This window comes from Culex quinquefasciatus, chromosome 1 (genome assembly GCF_015732765.1).
Source record: "Culex quinquefasciatus strain JHB chromosome 1, VPISU_Cqui_1.0_pri_paternal, whole genome shotgun sequence".
NCBI classification, from domain to species: domain Eukaryota; kingdom Metazoa; phylum Arthropoda; class Insecta; order Diptera; family Culicidae; genus Culex; species Culex quinquefasciatus.
The window spans coordinates 62,442,578-62,465,963 of record NC_051861.1 but is presented as its reverse complement, the minus strand read 5'-3'; the positions used below and the strand labels follow the sequence as shown (position 1 = coordinate 62,465,963).

At 47.4% G+C, this 23,386-nt stretch overlaps 2 protein-coding genes and 1 long non-coding RNA gene across 4 annotated transcripts; all 3 read right to left on the bottom strand.

Annotated features, from left to right (window-relative positions):
* Positions 1-4,117: 4,117 nt before the first annotated feature.
* LOC119769959 lies at positions 4,118-5,017 on the bottom strand. The gene has a single exon (XM_038263877.1). It carries the CDS (start codon positions 5,015-5,017, stop codon positions 4,118-4,120), a length of 900 nt encoding a protein of 299 aa, XP_038119805.1.
* A 1,594-nt stretch (positions 5,018-6,611) lies between these two features.
* On the bottom strand, positions 6,612-7,760 carry LOC119765124. 2 transcript variants are annotated; one of them, XR_005276512.1, is made up of 3 exons: positions 7,298-7,760; positions 6,783-7,244; positions 6,612-6,727 (listed from the first exon to the last, which is right to left on the bottom strand). It is a non-coding gene; the product is annotated as an uncharacterized LOC119765124 (long non-coding RNA). The 2 variants fall into 2 exon arrangements; XR_005276511.1 differs by having other exon boundaries at positions 6,612-7,052; positions 7,113-7,244.
* A 1,300-nt stretch (positions 7,761-9,060) lies between these two features.
* On the bottom strand, positions 9,061-9,762 carry LOC119769957. Its single transcript, XM_038263867.1, has one exon. It carries the CDS (start codon positions 9,760-9,762, stop codon positions 9,061-9,063), a length of 702 nt encoding a protein of 233 aa, XP_038119795.1.
* Between the last annotated feature and the right edge of the window lie 13,624 nt (positions 9,763-23,386).

Sequence of the window (23,386 nt, the reverse complement as noted above, 5' to 3'; positions counted from 1 at the left end):
CTTTTTTTTATTGTCAACAGATTTACAGTCCAAATGACAAAAAGGCTTTTACATAATTACTTAAACTAACCTATTAAGCTAACGAAAATTACATACAATATAAATAAATAAATAAATAAATAAATAAATAAATAAGCTACAAGTGTAAACCTAAACTAGAGGGTTAAGGGGTCGGGGATTTTCTTCTCGGAGAAACGTCAAGAATTGAAGTTTTTGAACAGGACGAGACAAATTAAAATCGAAAGACGAGTAGCACCGATTGAAGACTCTGCACATGCTGGAGAATGGTTCATTGGGGAGCGTTCTTTTATTACGTAACGCAGTAGGGGGAGGGGGTCGGAGGCCGTGTTACGCTCCATACAAAATTTTTAAAATTTGTATGGAAATTTTGTTACGAGGGGGGGGGAGGGGGTCTAAAAGTCCGATTTTTCGCGTTACGTAATAAAAGAACGCTCCCTTGAAGGCGTAATTGGTGCGAGCAAAGGGTAGGGTCAGAAAGGCAAATGAGCGAAGTGTTCGCCGGCGAATGTTGATGTTGAGTTGTCCGACCAAGTAAGGACAATCAATGTTGGATCTCAACAGATCAGAAACAAACACGGTTTTCGCTAAATCTCTCCTGACAGACAAAAAATCAAGATGAAGGAAATCACATCGACTGGCATAATCCAAAGATTGATTGGGAGAGTAGCGCAATGCAAATCGAGTGAATTTGCGTTGAACAGCTTCAATTCGATTTATCTCGTTAGCATAAAATGGCGCCCAGACGATAGAACCGTATTCCAAGGTGGATCTGACTAGTGAACAATATAAAGTTTTTAAACATTGAATATCTCGAAAGTACTTAGTCATTCTGAAGATCATACCGAGCAGTTTGGATGCCTTAGAAGTCATGTAAGCCACATGATCCTTAAATGAAAGTTCTGCGTCAAGCATGACACCCAAATCTTTGACACAACGATCACGTTTTAAAGAGTTTTCAAATAGTGTGTAGTCGAAGCAGACCGGCGACCTCTTCCGTGAAAACGTTATAACTGAACATTTAGTGGGGTTTAACACCATTTGGTTCAGCTGACACCAATCGGAGAAAACTTTGATTTGCTGTTGAAGGAAGCGACAGTCTGAGGGTTTCTTGATGATAGTGAACAGTTTGAAATCGTCAGCATAAGAAAGTTTCGAGCACCGAAGTTGATAGTTGACATCGTTGATATTAAAAGCTACAACATCGGGCACGGTAACTTTGAACGACACGAATGTTAGTGGTCGAGAGTCTGAACGAGACTCAGAAGTCAGTCGTTGACAGTTAAAGTTTGTAACGAGAGCTCTTTACCCTTTGGCTGCTCATCAAAATAAATACCAACCAACAACGTTTGCTTTTAACATTCTTCTATTGCACGGCCAAAATGGCAAATTTTTCCCTTAATCTAACATCGAATACCAGGCTCTTGGCCAAAATGTTTTGCTTAGTCTAGTTCTACTTGGGTGCACCTAATCTTACAGTTCTAGCACTCACTGACATTACGCGCGCCGACTTCGCCAGACCAATTCCGCTCGAGATGGTTTCTTCTCATACCGGTTTCAACCGAAACAGAATCTCTCCAGCGCCGTGTACTCCGTCCCAACAAAACCGCAACTTCACTTGGCCTCTTCTCCTACAGCTTTCGGCACACACACTTGTAGCCGTACACCGCCGGTCTTCGGCAGGACGTATTGAAGTTCACTCATGGACAGCTGTGCGTCACGCCAGCAAGCGACGGAAGAACAGCTTAGCACTCCCAAAGAAAACCTAAAAACGATAGTTGCGTTAGGAGTGGATTCAGCCAGAACGAGAACAAATTTACCTCTGAGAGGGTTTTCTGTTGTCCAATGTGTGCACGACTTCCGTGGGTTGGTTCGGCGTTCTACACTCGGTCGTGACCGCTCGTGGCCCACTCGGTCGTTAACGCTTGTGGCTAGCTATTGTAGATATGATTCCATTAGTTTCAACTTGTTTTCTTCCAGCAGTTGATGGAACGTACCTGATACGGCCTCTAAAGAGGGTGAACGTCCTGTGTATCAGTGCCAGCGATTGGGAGTCTTGTGGGGTGCTCTGCTCCGTCCGGCCAGGCGATCTAGATATGTAGAAATCGACCTTAGTTAATAGAAGCAAATCAAGGTCAAGGTAGTTTACCTCGGCTTGGCTACACTTGAGCTGATTAATCCTCGCCGTCTGCGCCGTCTTGCCGTGATAATCGTCTCGGAGCTTGCTGATCCTGCGGCTTCTCTGCGGACAGTTCCTGTTGCTTCTCTGCGGAACGATGCTGTGGAGATGGCGTCCGTTTAGAGAAGACAATCCACATGCTCGTGTACACGTACCTTGTTCTGGCCAAAATAGGAGGAATTAACCAAACACAATCCTTCCAGCGCTGCAGAAGACGCGGACCGTTTCAATTTCACTTCTAAGTTGAAACTAGCGTGCAAAACCCAACTTTGCCGGAACGTAATCTCGCACAAAATGAAGCCACTTGCGCGCTTGGTTGTCGTTCCGCGTTCTCTGCCTCACGATGAATTAAGTGTGTTGGTGCAGGCGATTGGGGATTTCGTTTCCGCCTTCTGCTTGCAAGAAAACTTTGATGTAATAAGTCCCAGGTGGCGTATTTATGTCGGCGCGCACAGAAAGAAATAATCTATCTATTCTGCTATCGTGCTTACACATTAAAATTAAGAAAAACTAACTGGTTTCGTTTACAAATATCATCACAAAACAGACCATACAAAAAACAAACGTAACACAACTTTACCGCAACGAGATAATCTTCCATGAGCGCCGGCAGAAGCTCATGGAAGATTCAAAACTTCTCTTCTCGACCTCGGCTAGAGACAGTGGGATACAAGGCAGACCCTTGCGTTGTTAGTCACCAATACAAACGCAATCATAACATAAAATGCAAGCCCTCAGCTCGGCAGATCGTGCAATCCCCAACTAAATCAAAACACAAACCAATACACCAGCAAGTTCTGGTAAATGTGTTTCTAGCCTAGTCTCTTTCTCTCCACCTCCCCCCACATCGTTGCGATAAACACACGCAAATATGATCAAAACTTATTGTTAAAGGTAAACAAGTCAGATCATACAAAAAAACGAGAAGTTAAATTAGTCACAATTGGTTCACAAGGACACAGAGATAAGGGAAAGAAGGGATTAACCTTCGGTACACCAGGAGCCCAGAAAGGGGTTTTACCGCGCCCCAGATTCGCGTTACTTTTGTTTGGAAGTTTCCTGGCGACCCCCACAATCTACTGTTCCTGATCCGATGGAATAACCGAATCACTAGAGACAACTGGATCAGACAGAATCGTGCACCAAATCCAGTCATTTGAGGGTGGCTTCCGCTAGCGTGTTTTGGTGGTTTCCTCCTTGGGTAGGTGCTTCCATAGCTCGTTGGTTTTGTGGCTCACCAAAGATCCCGATCATCGCGACCGGCGATCTGTTTCTCCTTCATAGCTGAAGATGGACCAGTTTTACCGTCTGGCAACGGTAACCCGAAGGTTTTGGACCAGTTTATCTCGTTCTGGCAACGGTTGAGCTCCAGCTAGAACTGGAAGTAGCCCGGGAAGGCCTACGTTGGGTGAGCGTGTGTTGTAGTACCGTCAAGTCCCGTTGGTCCCAGGTTGAGCAGCTGCTTCGCGTGGAGATCGAGTCCGTCAGACGATTGAACAAAGTGCAGCATGTCCAGTTCGTAGGTTTGGATCCGCAGTGTCAGGAAAATGATCCTCGTCCTGCGAAGCGAGTCGAAGATGTTCGTCGCTGGATCAACCCGCCAGTAGTTGTACTGTTGTCTAGTGCTTGCCGCTACTTTGTCACGCGTCGTCTTTTGTCCAATGTGTTGCTGCTTCTTCTAGGTTACCGTCTTGCGTATTTTCTGCTTGTTGTCCTACACCTTTGGGAAATTCATAGCTGTAACTTTTGCTCATTTTGCCGTACGAGCTAACGGTGTCAGTGCCGTCTGGGCTGTAGATCCGGAGTGAACTCAACGAATCTACAAGAATCAACTTTTCCGTCCTGCGTGTTTTGTGTGATTCCGAAAACGTCTTCATTGGTTGACAACTAGATGTTGTCGACATAGCTGAGTGATAACGATCAATCCTCCTTGATATCCTTGGCATGATACCTGCCGCGCTTTCCACTGGTCACATCCTCGAGCGTATACAGGTTGGTTCCAAGAACTTCCCGTACGACTGCTGGTACAAACTTCGGACTTAACTTTTGGTTGAACTTGTCGGCTTTCGATGACAGGTTGAACGTCCTACGCCACACCAGATCACCGACCTTGAACGCTACCGTTCTCGTCCGCAAATTGTACTTCTGCTGCTTCTTCTCATGGTTCTTCTTGATCCGCTTGTTGATGAACTCCTGTATACGGCGAATCGCCGACAGCCGCATGTCCTGTGCAACCTTAGGGTCATCCGCGGTATTGAGATCTTGCTGGGTGTACAGGTCCGTATGCAACAGTAGATCACGCCCAAAGTTGGCATAGTGCGGACTCACACCAGTCACCTCATGCTTCGCGCTGTTGATCGCTGCTACAATGGCTTGTAGATTCTCATCCCAGCTTATGTGATCCTCGTCCAACAAAGCGCGAATACAAGTCACCAACACACGATTCACGCGCTCAGCGTTGTTTACCATTGGACAATAAAATGCCGTTTTCATGTGGATGATCTTGTGCTTGGCCAGGAGCGCTTGAAAGACGAGTGAAGTGAACTGCTTTCCATTATCCGAAAGTATGATCCGGGGACGAGAAAACTTGAGAAAGACCTCCCGTTCGAGAAACTCTACCATGCGGACCGCGTCTGCGCTTCGCATTGGATGAACAATGACATACTTAGTAATCCAGTCAACGATCACCAACATCACCGTGTTTCCGCGCTTAGACCGTGTCAACGGACCGACAAAGTCGATCGAGATTAACTCCACGGTAGCTTCGCTGGCTTCTGCTTGCCCATGTCCGGCATCATCTTCAAGTTCGCCGCTTTGCATCCTTTACACGTGCTACAAGACTTGACATGATTAAACACTTCCTCCTGCATCTTTGGCCAGTAGTAGTAACGCGGAGCTTCTGCCAGGTCTTTGCAGCACCAAGATGCGCTGCAGTCGGCGAATCATGGAACTTCTCAATCAGCAACGCTCGTTCCTCCTGCGGCACGACCTTCTTCCACTGATGATACTTCACACCCGTTTCGTCAACACATGTACAGTTTTGTACAGCTCTTCATTGACCAGCCGGAAGTCCGGAAACTTGTCCCCTTCCTCCTTCACCCGATCAACCAGCTTCTTGTAGTACAGATCCTTCACCTCATGTAGCAGAAAAACCACAGCAGACACTATCCTGGATAGCGCATCGGGTACGACGTTGATACTTCCTTTCCGGTACTTGATCTCGCAGCGAAATGCATTCAAGCGAAGCAACCAGCGACTCATCAATGCAGTAGGGTTCTTCATCGACTTCAGATACGTCAAAGCAGCATGATCGCAGTGGACATCGAACTTTACGCCCTCGACGTAGCATCTGAACTTCTCTATAGCACGAATTACCGCCAGACATTCTCGCTCCGTCACTGAGTACTTCCTCTCCGCCGCCGACAGCTTTTGCGAGAAGTAGCAGATGCAGAATTTGCGTTGAACAGCTTCAATTCGATTTATCTCGTTAGCATAAAATGGCGCCCAGACGATAGAACCGTATTCCAAGGTGGATCTGACTAGTGAACAATATAAAGTTTTTAAACATTGAATATCTCGAAAGTACTTAGTCATTCTGAAGATCATACCGAGCAGTTTGGATGCCTTAGAAGTCATGTAAGCCACATGATCCTTAAATGAAAGTTCTGCGTCAAGCATGACACCCAAATCTTTGACACAACGATCACGTTTTAAAGAGTTTTCAAATAGTGTGTAGTCGAAGCAGACCGGCGACCTCTTCCGTGAAAACGTTATAACTGAACATTTAGTGGGGTTTAACACCATTTGGTTCAGCTGACACCAATCGGAGAAAACTTTGATTTGCTGTTGAAGGAAGCGACAGTCTGAGGGTTTCTTGATGATAGTGAACAGTTTGAAATCGTCAGCATAAGAAAGTTTCGAGCACCGAAGTTGATAGTTGACATCGTTGATATTAAAAGCTACAACATCGGGCACGGTAACTTTGAACGACACGAATGTTAGTGGTCGAGAGTCTGAACGAGACTCAGAAGTCAGTCGTTGACAGTTAAAGTTTGTAACGAGAGCTCTTTACCCTTTGGCTGCTCATCAAAATAAATACCAACCAACAACGTTTGCTTTTAACATTCTTCTATTGCACGGCCAAAATGGCAAATTTTTCCCTTAATCTAACATCGAATACCAGGCTCTTGGCCAAAATGTTTTGCTTAGTCTAGTTCTACTTGGGTGCACCCTAATCTTACAGTTCTAGCACTCACTGACATTACGCGCGCCGACTTCGCCAGACCAATTCCGCTCGAGATGGTTTCTTCTCATACCGGTTTCAACCGAAACAGAATCTCTCCAGCGCCGTGTACTCCGTCCCAACAAAACCGCAACTTCACTTGGCCTCTTCTCCTACAGCTTTCGGCACACACACTTGTAGCCGTACACCGCCGGTCTTCGGCAGGACGTATTGAAGTTCACTCATGGACAGCTGTGCGTCACGCCAGCAAGCGACGGAAGAACAGCTTAGCACTCCCAAAGAAAACCCTAAAAACGATAGTTGCGTTAGGAGTGGATTCAGCCAGAACGAGAACAAATTTACCTCTGAGAGGGTTTTCTGTTGTCCAATGTGTGCACGACTTCCGTGGGTTGGTTCGGCGTTCTACACTCGGTCGTGACCGCTCGTGGCCCACTCGGTCGTTAACGCTTGTGGCTAGCTATTGTAGATATGATTCCATTAGTTTCAACTTGTTTTCTTCCAGCAGTTGATGGAACGTACCTGATACGGCCTCTAAAGAGGGTGAACGTCCTGTGTATCAGTGCCAGCGATTGGGAGTCTTGTGGGGTGCTCTGCTCCGTCCGGCCAGGCGATCTAGATATGTAGAAATCGACCTTAGTTAATAGAAGCAAATCAAGGTCAAGGTAGTTTTACCTCGGCTTGGCTACACTTGAGCTGATTAATCCTCGCCGTCTGCGCCGTCTTGCCGTGATAATCGTCTCGGAAAGCTTGCTGATCCTGCGGCTTCTCTGCGGACAGTTCCTGTTGCTTCTCTGCGGAACGATGCTGTGGAGATGGCGTCCGTTTAGAAGACAATCCACATGCTCGTGTACACGTACCTTGTTCTGGCCAAAATAGGAGGAATTAACCAAACACAATCCTTCCAGCGCTGCAGAAGACGCGGACCGTTTCAATTTCACTTCTAAGTTGAAACTAGCGTGCAAAACCCAACTTTGCCGGAACGTAATCTCGCACAAAATGAAGCCACTTGCGCGCTTGGTTGTCGTTCCGCGTTCTCTGCCTCACGATGAATTAAGTGTGTTGGTGCAGGCGATTGGGGATTTCGTTTCCGCCTTCTGCTTGCAAGAAAACTTTGATGTAATAAGTCCCAGGTGGCGTATTTATGTCGGCGCGCACAGAAAGAAATAATCTATCTATTCTGCTATCGTGCTTACACATTAAAATTAAGAAAAACTAACTGGTTTCGTTTACAAATATCATCACAAAACAGACCATACAAAAAACAAACGTAACACAACTTTACCGCAACGAGATAATCTTCCATGAGCGCCGGCAGAAGCTCATGGAAGATTCAAAACTCTTCTCGACCTCGGCTAGAGACAGTGGGATACAAGGCAGACCCTTGCGTTGTTAGTCACCAATACAAACGCAATCATAACATAAAATGCAAGCCCTCAGCTCGGCAGATCGTGCAATCCCCAACTAAATCAAAACACAAACCAATACACCAGCAAGTTCTGGTAAATGTGTTTCTAGCCTAGTCTCTTTCTCTCCACCTCCCCCCACATCGTTGCGATAAACACACGCAAATATGATCAAAACTTATTGTTAAAGGTAAACAAGTCAGATCATACAAAAAAACGAGAAGTTAAATTAGTCACAATTGGTTCACAAGGACACAGAGATAAGGGAAAGAAGGGATTAACCTTCGGTACACCAGGAGCCCAGAAAGGGGTTTTACCGCGCCCCAGATTCGCGTTACTTTTGTTTGGAAGTTTCCTGGCGACCCCCACAATCTACTGTTCCTGATCCGATGGAATAACCGAATCACTAGAGACAACTGGATCAGACAGAATCGTGCACCAAATCCAGTCATTTGAGGGTGGCTTCCGCTAGCGTGTTTTGGTGGTTTCCTCCTTGGGTAGGTGCTTCCATAGCTCGTTGGTTTTGTGGCTCACCAAAGATCCCGATCATCGCGACCGGCGATCTGTTTCTCCTTCATAGCTGAAGATGGACCAGTTTTACCGTCTGGCAACGGTAACCCGAAGGTTTTGGACCAGTTTATCTCGTTCTGGCAACGGTTGAGCTCCAGCTAGAACTGGAAGTAGCCCGGGAAGGCCTACGTTGGGTGAGCGTGTGTTGTAGTACCGTCAAGTCCCGTTGGTCCCAGGTTGAGCAGCTGCTTCACGTGGAGATCGAGTCCGTCAGACGATTGAACAAAGTGCAGCATGTCCAGTTCGTAGGTTTGGATCCGCAGTGTCAGGAAAATGATCCTCGTCCTGCGAAGCGAGTCGAAGATGTTCGTCGCTGGATCAACCCGCCAGTAGTTGTACTGTTGTCTAGTGCTTGCCGCTACTTTGTCACGCGTCGTCTTTTGTCCAATGTGTTGCTGCTTCTTCTAGGTTACCGTCTTGCGTATTTTCTGCTTGTTGTCCTACACCTTTTGGGAAATTCATAGCTGTAACTTTTGCTCATTTTGCCGTACGAGCTAACGGTGTCAGTGCCGTCTGGGCTGTAGATCCGGAGTGAACTCAACGAATCTACAAGAATCAACTTTTCCGTCCTGCGTGTTTTGTGTGATTCCGAAAACGTCTTCATTGGTTGACAACTAGATGTTGTCGACATAGCTGAGTGATAACGATCAATCCTCCTTGATATCCTTGGCATGATACCTGCCGCGCTTTCCACTGGTCACATCCTCGAGCGTATACAGGTTGGTTCCAAGAACTTCCCGTACGACTGCTGGTACAAACTTCGGACTTAACTTTTGGTTGAACTTGTCGGCTTTCGATGACAGGTTGAACGTCCTACGCCACACCAGATCACCGACCTTGAACGCTACCGTTCTCGTCCGCAAATTGTACTTCTGCTGCTTCTTCTCATGGTTCTTCTTGATCCGCTTGTTGATGAACTCCTGTATACGGCGAATCGCCGACAGCCGCATGTCCTGTGCAACCTTAGGGTCATCCGCGGTATTGAGATCTTGCTGGGTGTACAGGTCCGTATGCAACAGTAGATCACGCCCAAAGTTGGCATAGTGCGGACTCACACCAGTCACCTCATGCTTCGCGCTGTTGATCGCTGCTACAATGGCTTGTAGATTCTCATCCCAGCTTATGTGATCCTCGTCCAACAAAGCGCGAATACAAGTCACCAACACACGATTCACGCGCTCAGCGTTGTTTACCATTGGACAATAAAATGCCGTTTTCATGTGGATGATCTTGTGCTTGGCCAGGAGCGCTTGAAAGACGAGTGAAGTGAACTGCTTTCCATTATCCGAAAGTATGATCCGGGGACGAGAAAACTTGAGAAAGACCTCCCGTTCGAGAAACTCTACCATGCGGACCGCGTCTGCGCTTCGCATGGATGAACAATGACATACTTAGTAATCCAGTCAACGATCACCAACATCACCGTGTTTCCGCGCTTAGACCGTGTCAACGGACCGACAAAGTCGATCGAGATTAACTCCACGGTAGCTTCGCTGGCTTCTGCTTGCCCATGTCCGGCATCATCTTCAAGTTCGCCGCTTTGCATCCTTTACACGTGCTACAAGACTTGACATGATTAAACACTTCCTCCTGCATCTTTGGCCAGTAGTAGTAACGCGGGAGCTTCTGCCAGGTCTTTGCAGCACCAAGATGCGCTGCAGTCGGCGAATCATGGAACTTCTCAATCAGCAACGCTCGTTCCTCCTGCGGCACGACCTTCTTCCACTGATGATACTTCACACCCGTTTCGTCAACACATGTACAGTTTTTGTACAGCTCTTCATTGACCAGCCGGAAGTCCGGAAACTTGTCCCCTTCCTCCTTCACCCGATCAACCAGCTTCTTGTAGTACAGATCCTTCACCTCATGTAGCAGAAAAACCACAGCAGACACTATCCTGGATAGCGCATCGGGTACGACGTTGATACTTCCTTTCCGGTACTTGATCTCGCAGCGAAATGCATTCAAGCGAAGCAACCAGCGACTCATCAATGCAGTAGGGTTCTTCATCGACTTCAGATACGTCAAAGCAGCATGATCGCAGTGGACATCGAACTTTACGCCCTCGACGTAGCATCTGAACTTCTCTATAGCACGAATTACCGCCAGACATTCTCGCTCCGTCACTGAGTACTTCCTCTCCGCCGCCGACAGCTTTTGCGAGAAGTAGCAGATGGGGTGTTCCTCTCCGTCAATTTCCTGCGTCAGCACCGCACCAATCGCTACATCACTTGCATCGGTTGCAATCGAAAAAGGCTTGGAGTAGTCCGGCATCGCAAGAACTGGGGCAGAAACAAGTGCCGCTTTCAGCTTCAGGAAAGCCTCTTCCGCTTCAACCGTCCAACGGAACTTCACTTTGATTTTGGTCAGCTCAGTTAGCGGCGCGACTATCTTAGAAAAGTTCTCAACGAATCTCCGATACCAGTTGCACATGCCAAGAAATCTTTGTACCTCTTTGCGACAGGTAGGCGCTGGGAATTTTACGATACATGCCACCTTTTCTTCATCCACCTGCCAGCCGTTTTCGTTCAGCACGTAACCAAGATATTTGATCTCCCGGCGACAGAACTGCGACTTATCTGGAGAAATTGTTAGGTTAGCCTTCCTCAAACGACTAGCGACCTCCTCCAGCAGCTGGATGTGCTCTTCGAACGTTTTGGAACAAATCACCACATCGTCCAAGTAGTGGAAGACTTTGGGCTCCAGGTCAGCAAAAATATGAGTCATCACTCTCGCCAGAGCTTGACTGGCGGTACAAAGTCCAAAGGTACCACCTTGAACTGGAAATGGCCGCGAGACGGGATTGTGAAAGCTGTCATCGGTCTGGAGTCCGGATGTAATGGCATCTGCCAGAAAGCATCTTTCAGATCAATTGAAGAGATGTATTCACACCCTCCCAAGTGGTTGATGATAGACGCCATCTGCGGAATAGGGTAACCTTCATCTACAGTCACCGAATTCAGGTAGCGAGCATCCAAGCAGACTCTGTACTTCCCCGTCTTCTTCTTCACAGCAACAAGCGGATTGTTCCAAGGGGAAAAGTGCGCCTCCTCGATAACATCAAGCTCCAACATCCTGTCAACTTCAGCGTTGACTTCCTTCAACACGTACGGCGACATCGGGTAATGTCGTTGCTTTTTGGGTAGGTTCTCTTTGAGGATGATTTTGTGTTGATAGATTGTAGTTCTTCCAAGCTTTCCCGCTTCTGCCACCGGAAACTTGGCGACCGTACGAGCTAACTGCTGCTTCTGATCCTTCGATAACTCCTTCACCGCAACCTCTCCTTGTTCCTCCTTCCATGTCGACTCTATGCTGCAACACACTGCTTTCACTCCAAATTTCTCCCAGAAGTCCATTCCCAGAATAACACAATCTGGCATCGACGGTATGAGTAGCACTGCCAGGGTATCATTCCTGTTGTTGTAGACAATCGGCAGTCGTGAAAAGTGTTGAATTTCATGCTCAGTACCATCTGCAGTCTGAATGCCACCTTGCACCGCACCCTCCGTAATCCCAGTTGCTCAATGATGTTGACGTATTTTCCTCCTAGGAGTGAGCAGTTTGCTCCACTATCCAGGAGCGCCTTCAGCTGTTTTCCAAGCACACTAATGATTGCATGGGGACGGTTATCAAAGCCAGGGTTAATGACAATGGAGTTAAGCTTGTGGACATCTGGTGCTAGTGAGAGGAAAGCTTTGGAAAGCGGAGAGTCGTCCTCTCTACTGCTGATTCCCGCTTGGAAGTTTTCCGAATCCGGACAACATGTTGGACAACTCCTCAACGAATAACCTTTACGTCCACAACGGTAACAGAAGAGTATAGCTTGTGGTTTTGGACAATCCGGAAAACGATGCCCTTCCTCGTCGCAGTTCCAGCAAACCAACACACGACGTTGTCCTTGCCATGCTGGTTGTTGATGGGATTGGTTCTGGGGTGGACCCACGTCCAGATTCTGATTTTGTTGTGTAGCATCCGGTTGTTGCTCTTGTTGTTGTTGAGCTTGCCAAGGCTGAAACAGTTGTTGTGGGTTCTGCTGTTGCTTTGCGGTATCATTGCGCTGAATTTTCTGTTCTTGCTGATAAGGTTGTTGGAACCGTGATCCATCACGCTCCTCTCTTGATCGAAACTGCTGTTGTTGTTGACTTTGCCATCCGTTACGTCGAGGTTGAAATTGCCATTTGCGATTGAAACTAACTCTTAACGCGTTCACCTGTTCTAGGAGGTTGTCCATCTTTAGCTGCCAGGAATAGTCATCCTCTTCTTCTTGACAATCAAAGTCCGCAGCAGGCTGCACCGAGTGTTGTGACAGTTGTCCTTCTTCCAAAGCTGGTTGGGAACGTGTTTGAACCGCATTAACGCGATTCCAACGCTGGAAGCTTCGGTTCTGGATAGCTGGAGTAGCAAAGTTTGGTTCCAAAAGCGCATTATGCGGCATCGGGAAACGGCGTTGCCTATTCAGCAACATCCTTGTCTCGTCGTAGCTGATACATACATCCACCATTTCAGCTAATGTAGCAGATCGCGCTGCCGTCACCACCGTCGCGTAATCAGCGTTCATGTTCTTCTTAACGATAAAACGTTTCTCCTCCTCCGACATGGGCGGCGATACGAAACGGAACAAAGCAGAAATATCCCGATAAAACTTAGCAAATGACTCGTTCTGTCCTTGCAAGCGAAAGTAGGCCTCCAGACGTAGAATCTGCTCGTAACCAGTGGGCAAAAATTCCTTGCGAATCTCCGCTTTAAACGATTGCCAGGAAACTAAACGGTGCTGAGCCATAGCACGACCGTACCAGTCAAGAGCGTCATCTTGTAGAAGATGTTTAATAGAAGCCAACAGCACTTCGTCGGTCATTCCTTCCGAGCAAGCGAAAGTTTCGACTCTGTCCAAAAAACTGTTCAGTGAAGTGGTGTCCTTCTCTCCGCGGAACTTGAACGGCCAGTTGTGGACTGCCTTTAACATTCTGCGTTCACCCAGCACGTCATGATGCTCGTACCGATCAACTTCGCGACGTAAGAGATGTTCCAAGATAACATCGCACATCTGCTCGTAGTCTTCTCGGTTGTTCCTGTTCTCTGGATTGTTCCTGTTCTCTGGATTGTTCCGACGATTTGACCTGGGCGGTAGTGGTGGCACGTTATCTTGGTATCGCCAGTCTTGACTACGTCTGCGTTCATTAAAGCGGTTGTCCCTGGAGAAACGATTCTCTGGTGTATCTCCCCGCGTATGATCCCGAATTGACCGGTTGTTATCCCGGAAACCGAAACCTTCCGGCCTGTTACTACGCGAAATGCCGTCGAACGGGTTGATATCCAGTCTGGGATTGAATCTCTCGTTCCTTGGTAGTTGCTCCAATTGCTGCGGTGGTGTGGTTTCTCGCCGTTCAGTACGGTTTCTGGAACTATTTAGTGAATGTTGTTGCTCTCCTCCAGTTTCTTCTACATTTCCTCCAACAGCTCCTTCTACATTTCCTCCAACAGCTCCTTCTTCCTCACCTCCAGCAGCTTCTCTTTCGTCCATACGAATCGTCTCAGCCGAAGTATCCCTCTGCGTTGATCCGCTACGATTCATCTGGCTGCTACCCTCACTTGGATTTTCACGTCGCACTGGATTCACAACACTGTTGGCTTCACGAAGCATTTTGTTAACAGCGGTACAAAGTGACAGGTGTGCGTCCGTTAAAAATCCCGGAGGACGTAAGATTGCAAGTCTGTCTCGGTAGTGTAAGAGTCGCGATTTTGTCTGGGAAACCTGTTCAAGGTTGCCAGATTTCAAAGCTGAAGACAGCTGCCTTTGCAGCTCATTTACTCGTACTTGACATATTTCCAGGTTGACAGTTGGACTCATGACATGTTCTGAGCTGGTGCGATGAGTGTCTCTGATTTGATCCTCTTGCACCAATGTTTTCAATTTGAGAACTTTGTTGCGATGTGTGGCTGGGCCGAGATTCACAACATGTCTCAAAGCCAACTCGTAGTTGATCTCTTCATCGGTTAAATGTGCGTATTCCATCTTGAAGAATCGAATCGTAAACCAAAAAATTAACAAACATCAAAATATATTGTCATAAATTTAAAATTTGCTTCAACATCCACAAATTTACAACATCAAAAACAAAATGTGACAAAAATACAAAATTTGATTGCGGTAAAGTTTTACAAATTTGGGTTATTTGGTTGGGCGCCAATGTAACGAGAGCTCTTTACCCTTTGGCTGCTCATCAAAATAAATACCAACCAACAACGTTTGCTTTTAACATTCTTCTATTGCACGGCCAAAATGGCAAATTTTTCCCTTAATCTAACATCGAATACCAGGCTCTTGGCCAAAATGTTTTGCTTAGTCTAGTTCTACTTGGGTGCACCCTAATCTTACAGTTCTAGCACTCACTGACATTACGCGCGCCGACTTCGCCAGACCAATTCCGCTCGAGATGGTTTCTTCTCATACCGGTTTCAACCGAAACAGAATCTCTCCCAGCGCCGTGTACTCCGTCCCAACAAAACCGCAACTTCACTTGGCCTCTTCTCCTACAGCTTTCGGCACACACACACTTGTAGCCGTACACCGCCGGTCTTCGGCAGGACGTATTGAAGTTCACTCATGGACAGCTGTGCGTCACGCCAGCAAGCGACGGAAGAACAGCTTAGCACTCCCAAAGAAAACCCTAAAAACGATAGTTGCGTTAGGAGTGGATTCAGCCAGAACGAGAACAAATTTACCTCTGAGAGGGTTTTCTGTTGTCCAATGTGTGCACGACTTCCGTGGGTTGGTTCGGCGTTCTACACTCGGTCGTGACCGCTCGTGGCCCACTCGGTCGTTAACGCTTGTGGCTAGCTATTGTAGATATGATTCCATTAGTTTCAACTTGTTTTCTTCCAGCAGTTGATGGAACGTACCTGATACGGCCTCTAAAGAGGGTGAACGTCCTGTGTATCAGTGCCAGCGATTGGGAGTCTTGTGGGGTGCTCTGCTCCGTCCGGCCAGGCGATCTAGATATGTAGAAATCGACCTTAGTTAATAGAAGCAAATCAAGGTCAAGGTAGTTTTACCTCGGCTTGGCTACACTTGAGCTGATTAATCCTCGCCGTCTGCGCCGTCTTGCCGTGATAATCGTCTCGGAAAGCTTGCTGATCCTGCGGCTTCTCTGCGGACAGTTCCTGTTGCTTCTCTGCGGAACGATGCTGTGGAGATGGCGTCCGTTTAGAGAAGACAATCCACATGCTCGTGTACACGTACCTTGTTCTGGCCAAAATAGGAGGAATTAACCAAACACAATCCTTCCAGCGCTGCAGAAGACGCGGACCGTTTCAATTTCACTTCTAAGTTGAAACTAGCGTGCAAAACCAACTTTGCCGGAACGTAATCTCGCACAAAATGAAGCCACTTGCGCGCTTGGTTGTCGTTCCGCGTTCTCTGCCTCACGATGAATTAAGTGTGTTGGTGCAGGCGATTGGGGATTTCGTTTCCGCCTTCTGCTTGCAAGAAAACTTTGATGTAATAAGTCCCAGGTGGCGTATTTATGTCGGCGCGCACAGAAAGAAATAATCTATCTATTCTGCTATCGTGCTTACACATTAAAATTAAGAAAAACTAACTGGTTTCGTTTACAAATATCATCACAAAACAGACCATACAAAAAACAAACGTAACACAACTTTACCGCAACGAGATAATCTTCCATGAGCGCCGGCAGAAGCTCATGGAAGATTCAAAACTTCTCTTCTCGACCTCGGCTAGAGACAGTGGGATACAAGGCAGACCCTTGCGTTGTTAGTCACCAATACAAACGCAATCATAACATAAAATGCAAGCCCTCAGCTCGGCAGATCGTGCAATCCCCAACTAAATCAAAACACAAACCAATACACCAGCAAGTTCTGGTAAATGTGTTTCTAGCCTAGTCTCTTTCTCTCCACCTCCCCCCCACATCGTTGCGATAAACACACGCAAATATGATCAAAACTTATTGTTAAAGGTAAACAAGTCAGATCATACAAAAAAACGAGAAGTTAAATTAGTCACAATTGGTTCACAAGGACACAGAGATAAGGGAAAGAAGGGATTAACCTTCGGTACACCAGGAGCCCAGAAAGGGGTTTTACCGCGCCCCAGATTCGCGTTACTTTTGTTTGGAAGTTTCCTGGCGACCCCCCACAATCTACTGTTCCTGATCCGATGGAATAACCGAATCACTAGAGACAACTGGATCAGACAGAATCGTGCACCAAATCCAGTCATTTGAGGGTGGCTTCCGCTAGCGTGTTTTGGTGGTTTCCTCCTTGGGTAGGTGCTTCCATAGCTCGTTGGTTTTGTGGCTCACCAAAGATCCCGATCATCGCGACCGGCGATCTGTTTCTCCTTCATAGCTGAAGATGGACCAGTTTTACCGTCTGGCAACGGTAACCCGAAGGTTTTGGACCAGTTTATCTCGTTCTGGCAACGGTTGAGCTCCAGCTAGAACTGGAAGTAGCCCGGGAAGGCCTACGTTGGGTGAGCGTGTGTTGTAGTACCGTCAAGTCCCGTTGGTCCCAGGTTGAGCAGCTGCTTCACGTGGAGATCGAGTCCGTCAGACGATTGAACAAAGTGCAGCATGTCCAGTTCGTAGGTTTGGATCCGCAGTGTCAGGAAAATGATCCTCGTCCTGCGAAGCGAGTCGAAGATGTTCGTCGCTGGATCAACCCGCCAGTAGTTGTACTGTTGTCTAGTGCTTGCCGCTACTTTGTCACGCGTCGTCTTTTGTCCAATGTGTTGCTGCTTCTTCTAGGTTACCGTCTTGCGTATTTTCTGCTTGTTGTCCTACACCTTTTGGGAAATTCATAGCTGTAACTTTTGCTCATTTTGCCGTACGAGCTAACGGTGTCAGTGCCGTCTGGGCTGTAGATCCGGAGTGAACTCAACGAATCTACAAGAATCAACTTTTCCGTCCTGCGTGTTTTGTGTGATTCCGAAAACGTCTTCATTGGTTGACAACTAGATGTTGTCGACATAGCTGAGTGATAACGATCAATCCTCCTTGATATCCTTGGCATGATACCTGCCGCGCTTTCCACTGGTCACATCCTCGAGCGTATACAGGTTGGTTCCAAGAACTTCCCGTACGACTGCTGGTACAAACTTCGGACTTAACTTTTGGTTGAACTTGTCGGCTTTCGATGACAGGTTGAACGTCCTACGCCACACCAGATCACCGACCTTGAACGCTACCGTTCTCGTCCGCAAATTGTACTTCTGCTGCTTCTTCTCATGGTTCTTCTTGATCCGCTTGTTGATGAACTCCTGTATACGGCGAATCGCCGACAGCCGCATGTCCTGTGCAACCTTAGGGTCATCCGCGGTATTGAGATCTTGCTGGGTGTACAGGTCCGTATGCAACAGTAGATCACGCCCAAAGTTGGCATAGTGCGGACTCACACCAGTCACCTCATGCTTCGCGCTGTTGATCGCTGCTACAATGGCTTGTAGATTCTCATCCCAGCTTATGTGATCCTCGTCCAACAAAGCGCGAATACAAGTCACCAACACACGATTCACGCGCTCAGCGTTGTTTACCATTGGACAATAAAATGCCGTTTTCATGTGGATGATCTTGTGCTTGGCCAGGAGCGCTTGAAAGACGAGTGAAGTGAACTGCTTTCCATTATCCGAAAGTATGATCCGGGGACGAGAAAACTTGAGAAAGACCTCCCGTTCGAGAAACTCTACCATGCGGACCGCGTCTGCGCTTCGCATTGGATGAACAATGACATACTTAGTAATCCAGTCAACGATCACCAACATCACCGTGTTTCCGCGCTTAGACCGTGTCAACGGACCGACAAAGTCGATCGAGATTAACTCCCACGGTAGCTTCGCTGGCTTCTGCTTGCCCATGTCCGGCATCATCTTCAAGTTCGCCGCTTTGCATCCTTTACACGTGCTACAAGACTTGACATGATTAAACACTTCCTCCTGCATCTTTGGCCAGTAGTAGTAACGCGGGAGCTTCTGCCAGGTCTTTGCAGCACCAAGATGCGCTGCAGTCGGCGAATCATGGAACTTCTCAATCAGCAACGCTCGTTCCTCCTGCGGCACGACCTTCTTCCACTGATGATACTTCACACCCGTTTCGTCAACACATGTACAGTTTTTGTACAGCTCTTCATTGACCAGCCGGAAGTCCGGAAACTTGTCCCCTTCCTCCTTCACCCGATCAACCAGCTTCTTGTAGTACAGATCCTTCACCTCATGTAGCAGAAAAACCACAGCAGACACTATCCTGGATAGCGCATCGGGTACGACGTTGATACTTCCTTTCCGGTACTTGATCTCGCAGCGAAATGCATTCAAGCGAAGCAACCAGCGACTCATCAATGCAGTAGGGTTCTTCATCGACTTCAGATACGTCAAAGCAGCATGATCGCAGTGGACATCGAACTTTACGCCCTCGACGTAGCATCTGAACTTCTCTAGCACGAATTACCGCCAGACATTCTCGCTCCGTCACTGAGTACTTCCTCTCCGCCGCCGACAGCTTTTGCGAGAAGTAGCAGATGGGGTGTTCCTCTCCGTCAATTTCCTGCGTCAGCACCGCACCAATCGCTACATCACTTGCATCGGTTGCAATCGAAAAAGGCTTGGAGTAGTCCGGCATCGCAAGAACTGGGGCAGAAACAAGTGCCGCTTTCAGCTTCAGGAAAGCCTCTTCCGCTTCAACCGTCCAACGGAACTTCACTTTGATTTTGGTCAGCTCAGTTAGCGGCGCGACTATCTTAGAAAAGTTCTCAACGAATCTCCGATACCAGTTGCACATGCCAAGAAATCTTTGTACCTCTTTGCGACAGGTAGGCGCTGGGAATTTTACGATACATGCCACCTTTTCTTCATCCACCTGCCAGCCGTTTTCGTTCAGCACGTAACCAAGATATTTGATCTCCCGGCGACAGAACTGCGACTTATCTGGAGAAATTGTTAGGTTAGCCTTCCTCAAACGACTAGCGACCTCCTCCAGCAGCTGGATGTGCTCTTCGAACGTTTTGGAACAAATCACCACATCGTCCAAGTAGTGGAAGACTTTGGGCTCCAGGTCAGCAAAAATATGAGTCATCACTCTCGCCAGAGCTTGACTGGCGGTACAAAGTCCAAAAGGTACCACCTTGAACTGGAAATGGCCGCGAGACGGGATTGTGAAAGCTGTCATCGGTCTGGAGTCCGGATGTAATGGCATCTGCCAGAAAGCATCTTTCAGATCAATTGAAGAGATGTATTCACACCCTCCCAAGTGGTTGATGATAGACGCCATCTGCGGAATAGGGTAACCTTCATCTACAGTCACCGAATTCAGGTAGCGAGCATCCAAGCAGACTCTGTACTTCCCCGTCTTCTTCTTCACAGCAACAAGCGGATTGTTCCAAGGGGAAAAGTGCGCCTCCTCGATAACATCAAGCTCCAACATCCTGTCAACTTCAGCGTTGACTTCCTTCAACACGTACGGCGACATCGGGTAATGTCGTTGCTTTTTGGTAGGTTCTCTTTGAGGATGATTTTGTGTTGATAGATTGTAGTTCTTCCAAGCTTTCCCGCTTCTGCCACCGGAAACTTGGCGACCGTACGAGCTAACTGCTGCTTCTGATCCTTCGATAACTCCTTCACCGCAACCTCTCCTTGTTCCTCCTTCCATGTCGACTCTATGCTGCAACACACTGCTTTCACTCCAAATTTCTCCCAGAAGTCCATTCCCAGAATAACACAATCTGGCATCGACGGTATGAGTAGCACTGCCAGGGTATCATTCCTGTTGTTGTAGACAATCGGCAGTCGTGAAAAGTGTTGAATTTCATGCTCAGTACCATCTGCAGTCTGAATGCCACCTTGCACCGCACCCCTCCGTAATCCCAGTTGCTCAATGATGTTGACGTATTTTCCTCCTAGGAGTGAGCAGTTTGCTCCACTATCCAGGAGCGCCTTCAGCTGTTTTCCAAGCACACTAATGATTGCATGGGGACGGTTATCAAAGCCAGGGTTAATGACAATGGAGTTAAGCTTGTGGACATCTGGTGCTAGTGAGAGGAAAGCTTTGGAAAGCGGAGAGTCGTCCCTCTCTACTGCTGATTCCCCGCTTGGAAGTTTTCCGAATCCGGACAACATGTTGGACAACTCCTCAACGAATAACCTTTACGTCCACAACGGTAACAGAAGAGTATAGCTTGTGGTTTTGGACAATCCGGAAAACGATGCCCTTCCTCGTCGCAGTTCCAGCAAACCAACACACGACGTTGTCCTTGCCATGCTGGTTGTTGATGGGATTGGTTCTGGGGTGGACCCACGTCCAGATTCTGATTTTGTTGTGTAGCATCCGGTTGTTGCTCTTGTTGTTGTTGAGCTTGCCAAGGCTGAAACAGTTGTTGTGGGTTCTGCTGTTGCTTTGCGGTATCATTGCGCTGAATTTTCTGTTCTTGCTGATAAGGTTGTTGGAACCGTGATCCATCACGCTCCTCTCTTGATCGAAACTGCTGTTGTTGTTGACTTTGCCATCCGTTACGTCGAGGTTGAAATTGCCATTTGCGATTGAAACTAACTCTTAACGCGTTCACCTGTTCTAGGAGGTTGTCCATCTTTAGCTGCCAGGAATAGTCATCCTCTTCTTCTTGACAATCAAAGTCCGCAGCAGGCTGCACCGAGTGTTGTGACAGTTGTCCTTCTTCCAAAGCTGGTTGGGAACGTGTTTGAACCGCATTAACGCGATTCCAACGCTGGAAGCTTCGGTTCTGGATAGCTGGAGTAGCAAAGTTTGGTTCCAAAAGCGCATTATGCGGCATCGGGAAACGGCGTTGCCTATTCAGCAACATCCTTGTCTCGTCGTAGCTGATACATACATCCACCATTTCAGCTAATGTAGCAGATCGCGCTGCCGTCACCACCGTCGCGTAATCAGCGTTCATGTTCTTCTTAACGATAAAACGTTTCTCCTCCTCCGACATGGGCGGCGATACGAAACGGAACAAAGCAGAAATATCCCGATAAAACTTAGCAAATGACTCGTTCTGTCCTTGCAAGCGAAAGTAGGCCTCCAGACGTAGAATCTGCTCGTAACCAGTGGGCAAAATTCCTTGCGAATCTCCGCTTTAAACGATTGCCAGGAAACTAAACGGTGCTGAGCCATAGCACGACCGTACCAGTCAAGAGCGTCATCTTGTAGAAGATGTTTAATAGAAGCCAACAGCACTTCGTCGGTCATTCCTTCCGAGCAAGCGAAAGTTTCGACTCTGTCCAAAAAACTGTTCAGTGAAGTGGTGTCCTTCTCTCCGCGGAACTTGAACGGCCAGTTGTGGACTGCCTTTAACATTCTGCGTTCACCCAGCACGTCATGATGCTCGTACCGATCAACTTCGCGACGTAAGAGATGTTCCAAGATAACATCGCACATCTGCTCGTAGTCTTCTCGGTTGTTCCTGTTCTCTGGATTGTTCCTGTTCTCTGGATTGTTCCGACGATTTGACCTGGGCGGTAGTGGTGGCACGTTATCTTGGTATCGCCAGTCTTGACTACGTCTGCGTTCATTAAAGCGGTTGTCCCTGGAGAAACGATTCTCTGGTGTATCTCCCCGCGTATGATCCCGAATTGACCGGTTGTTATCCCGGAAACCGAAACCTTCCGGCCTGTTACTACGCGAAATGCCGTCGAACGGGTTGATATCCAGTCTGGGATTGAATCTCTCGTTCCTTGGTAGTTGCTCCAATTGCTGCGGTGGTGTGGTTTCTCGCCGTTCAGTACGGTTTCTGGAACTATTTAGTGAATGTTGTTGCTCTCCTCCAGTTTCTTCTACATTTCCTCCAACAGCTCCTTCTACATTTCCTCCAACAGCTCCTTCTTCCTCACCTCCAGCAGCTTCTCTTTCGTCCATACGAATCGTCTCAGCCGAAGTATCCTCTGCGTTGATCCGCTACGATTCATCTGGCTGCTACCCTCACTTGGATTTTCACGTCGCACTGGATTCACAACACTGTTGGCTTCACGAAGCATTTTGTTAACAGCGGTACAAAGTGACAGGTGTGCGTCCGTTAAAAATCCCGGAGGACGTAAGATTGCAAGTCTGTCTCGGTAGTGTAAGAGTCGCGATTTTGTCTGGGAAACCTGTTCAAGGTTGCCAGATTTCAAAGCTGAAGACAGCTGCCTTTGCAGCTCATTTACTCGTACTTGACATATTTCCAGGTTGACAGTTGGACTCATGACATGTTCTGAGCTGGTGCGATGAGTGTCTCTGATTTGATCCTCTTGCACCAATGTTTTCAATTTGAGAACTTTGTTGCGATGTGTGGCTGGGCCGAGATTCACAACATGTCTCAAAGCCAACTCGTAGTTGATCTCTTCATCGGTTAAATGTGCGTATTCCATCTTGAAGAATCGAATCGTAAACCAAAAAATTAACAAACATCAAAATATATTGTCATAAATTTAAAATTTGCTTCAACATCCACAAATTTACAACATCAAAAACAAAATGTGACAAAAATACAAAATTTGATTGCGGTAAAGTTTTACAAATTTGGGTTATTTGGTTGGGCGCCAATGTAACGAGAGCTCTTTACCCTTTGGCTGCTCATCAAAATAAATACCAACCAACAACGTTTGCTTTTAACATTCTTCTATTGCACGGCCAAAATGGCAAATTTTTCCCTTAATCTAACATCGAATACCAGGCTCTTGGCCAAAATGTTTTGCTTAGTCTAGTTCTACTTGGGTGCACCCTAATCTTACAGTTCTAGCACTCACTGACATTACGCGCGCCGACTTCGCCAGACCAATTCCGCTCGAGATGGTTTCTTCTCATACCGGTTTCAACCGAAACAGAATCTCTCCCAGCGCCGTGTACTCCGTCCCAACAAAACCGCAACTTCACTTGGCCTCTTCTCCTACAGCTTTCGGCACACACACACTTGTAGCCGTACACCGCCGGTCTTCGGCAGGACGTATTGAAGTTCACTCATGGACAG

What these genes read in the sequence shown, in the direction of transcription:
- LOC119769957 (XM_038263867.1), bottom strand. Translation starts at nt 9,762, where the DNA reads ATGGTAGAGTTTCTCGAACGGGAGGTCTTTCTCAAGTTTTCTCGTCCC.
- LOC119769959 (XM_038263877.1), bottom strand. Translation starts at nt 5,017, where the DNA reads ATGCAAAGCGGCGAACTTGAAGATGATGCCGGACATGGGCAAGCAGAA.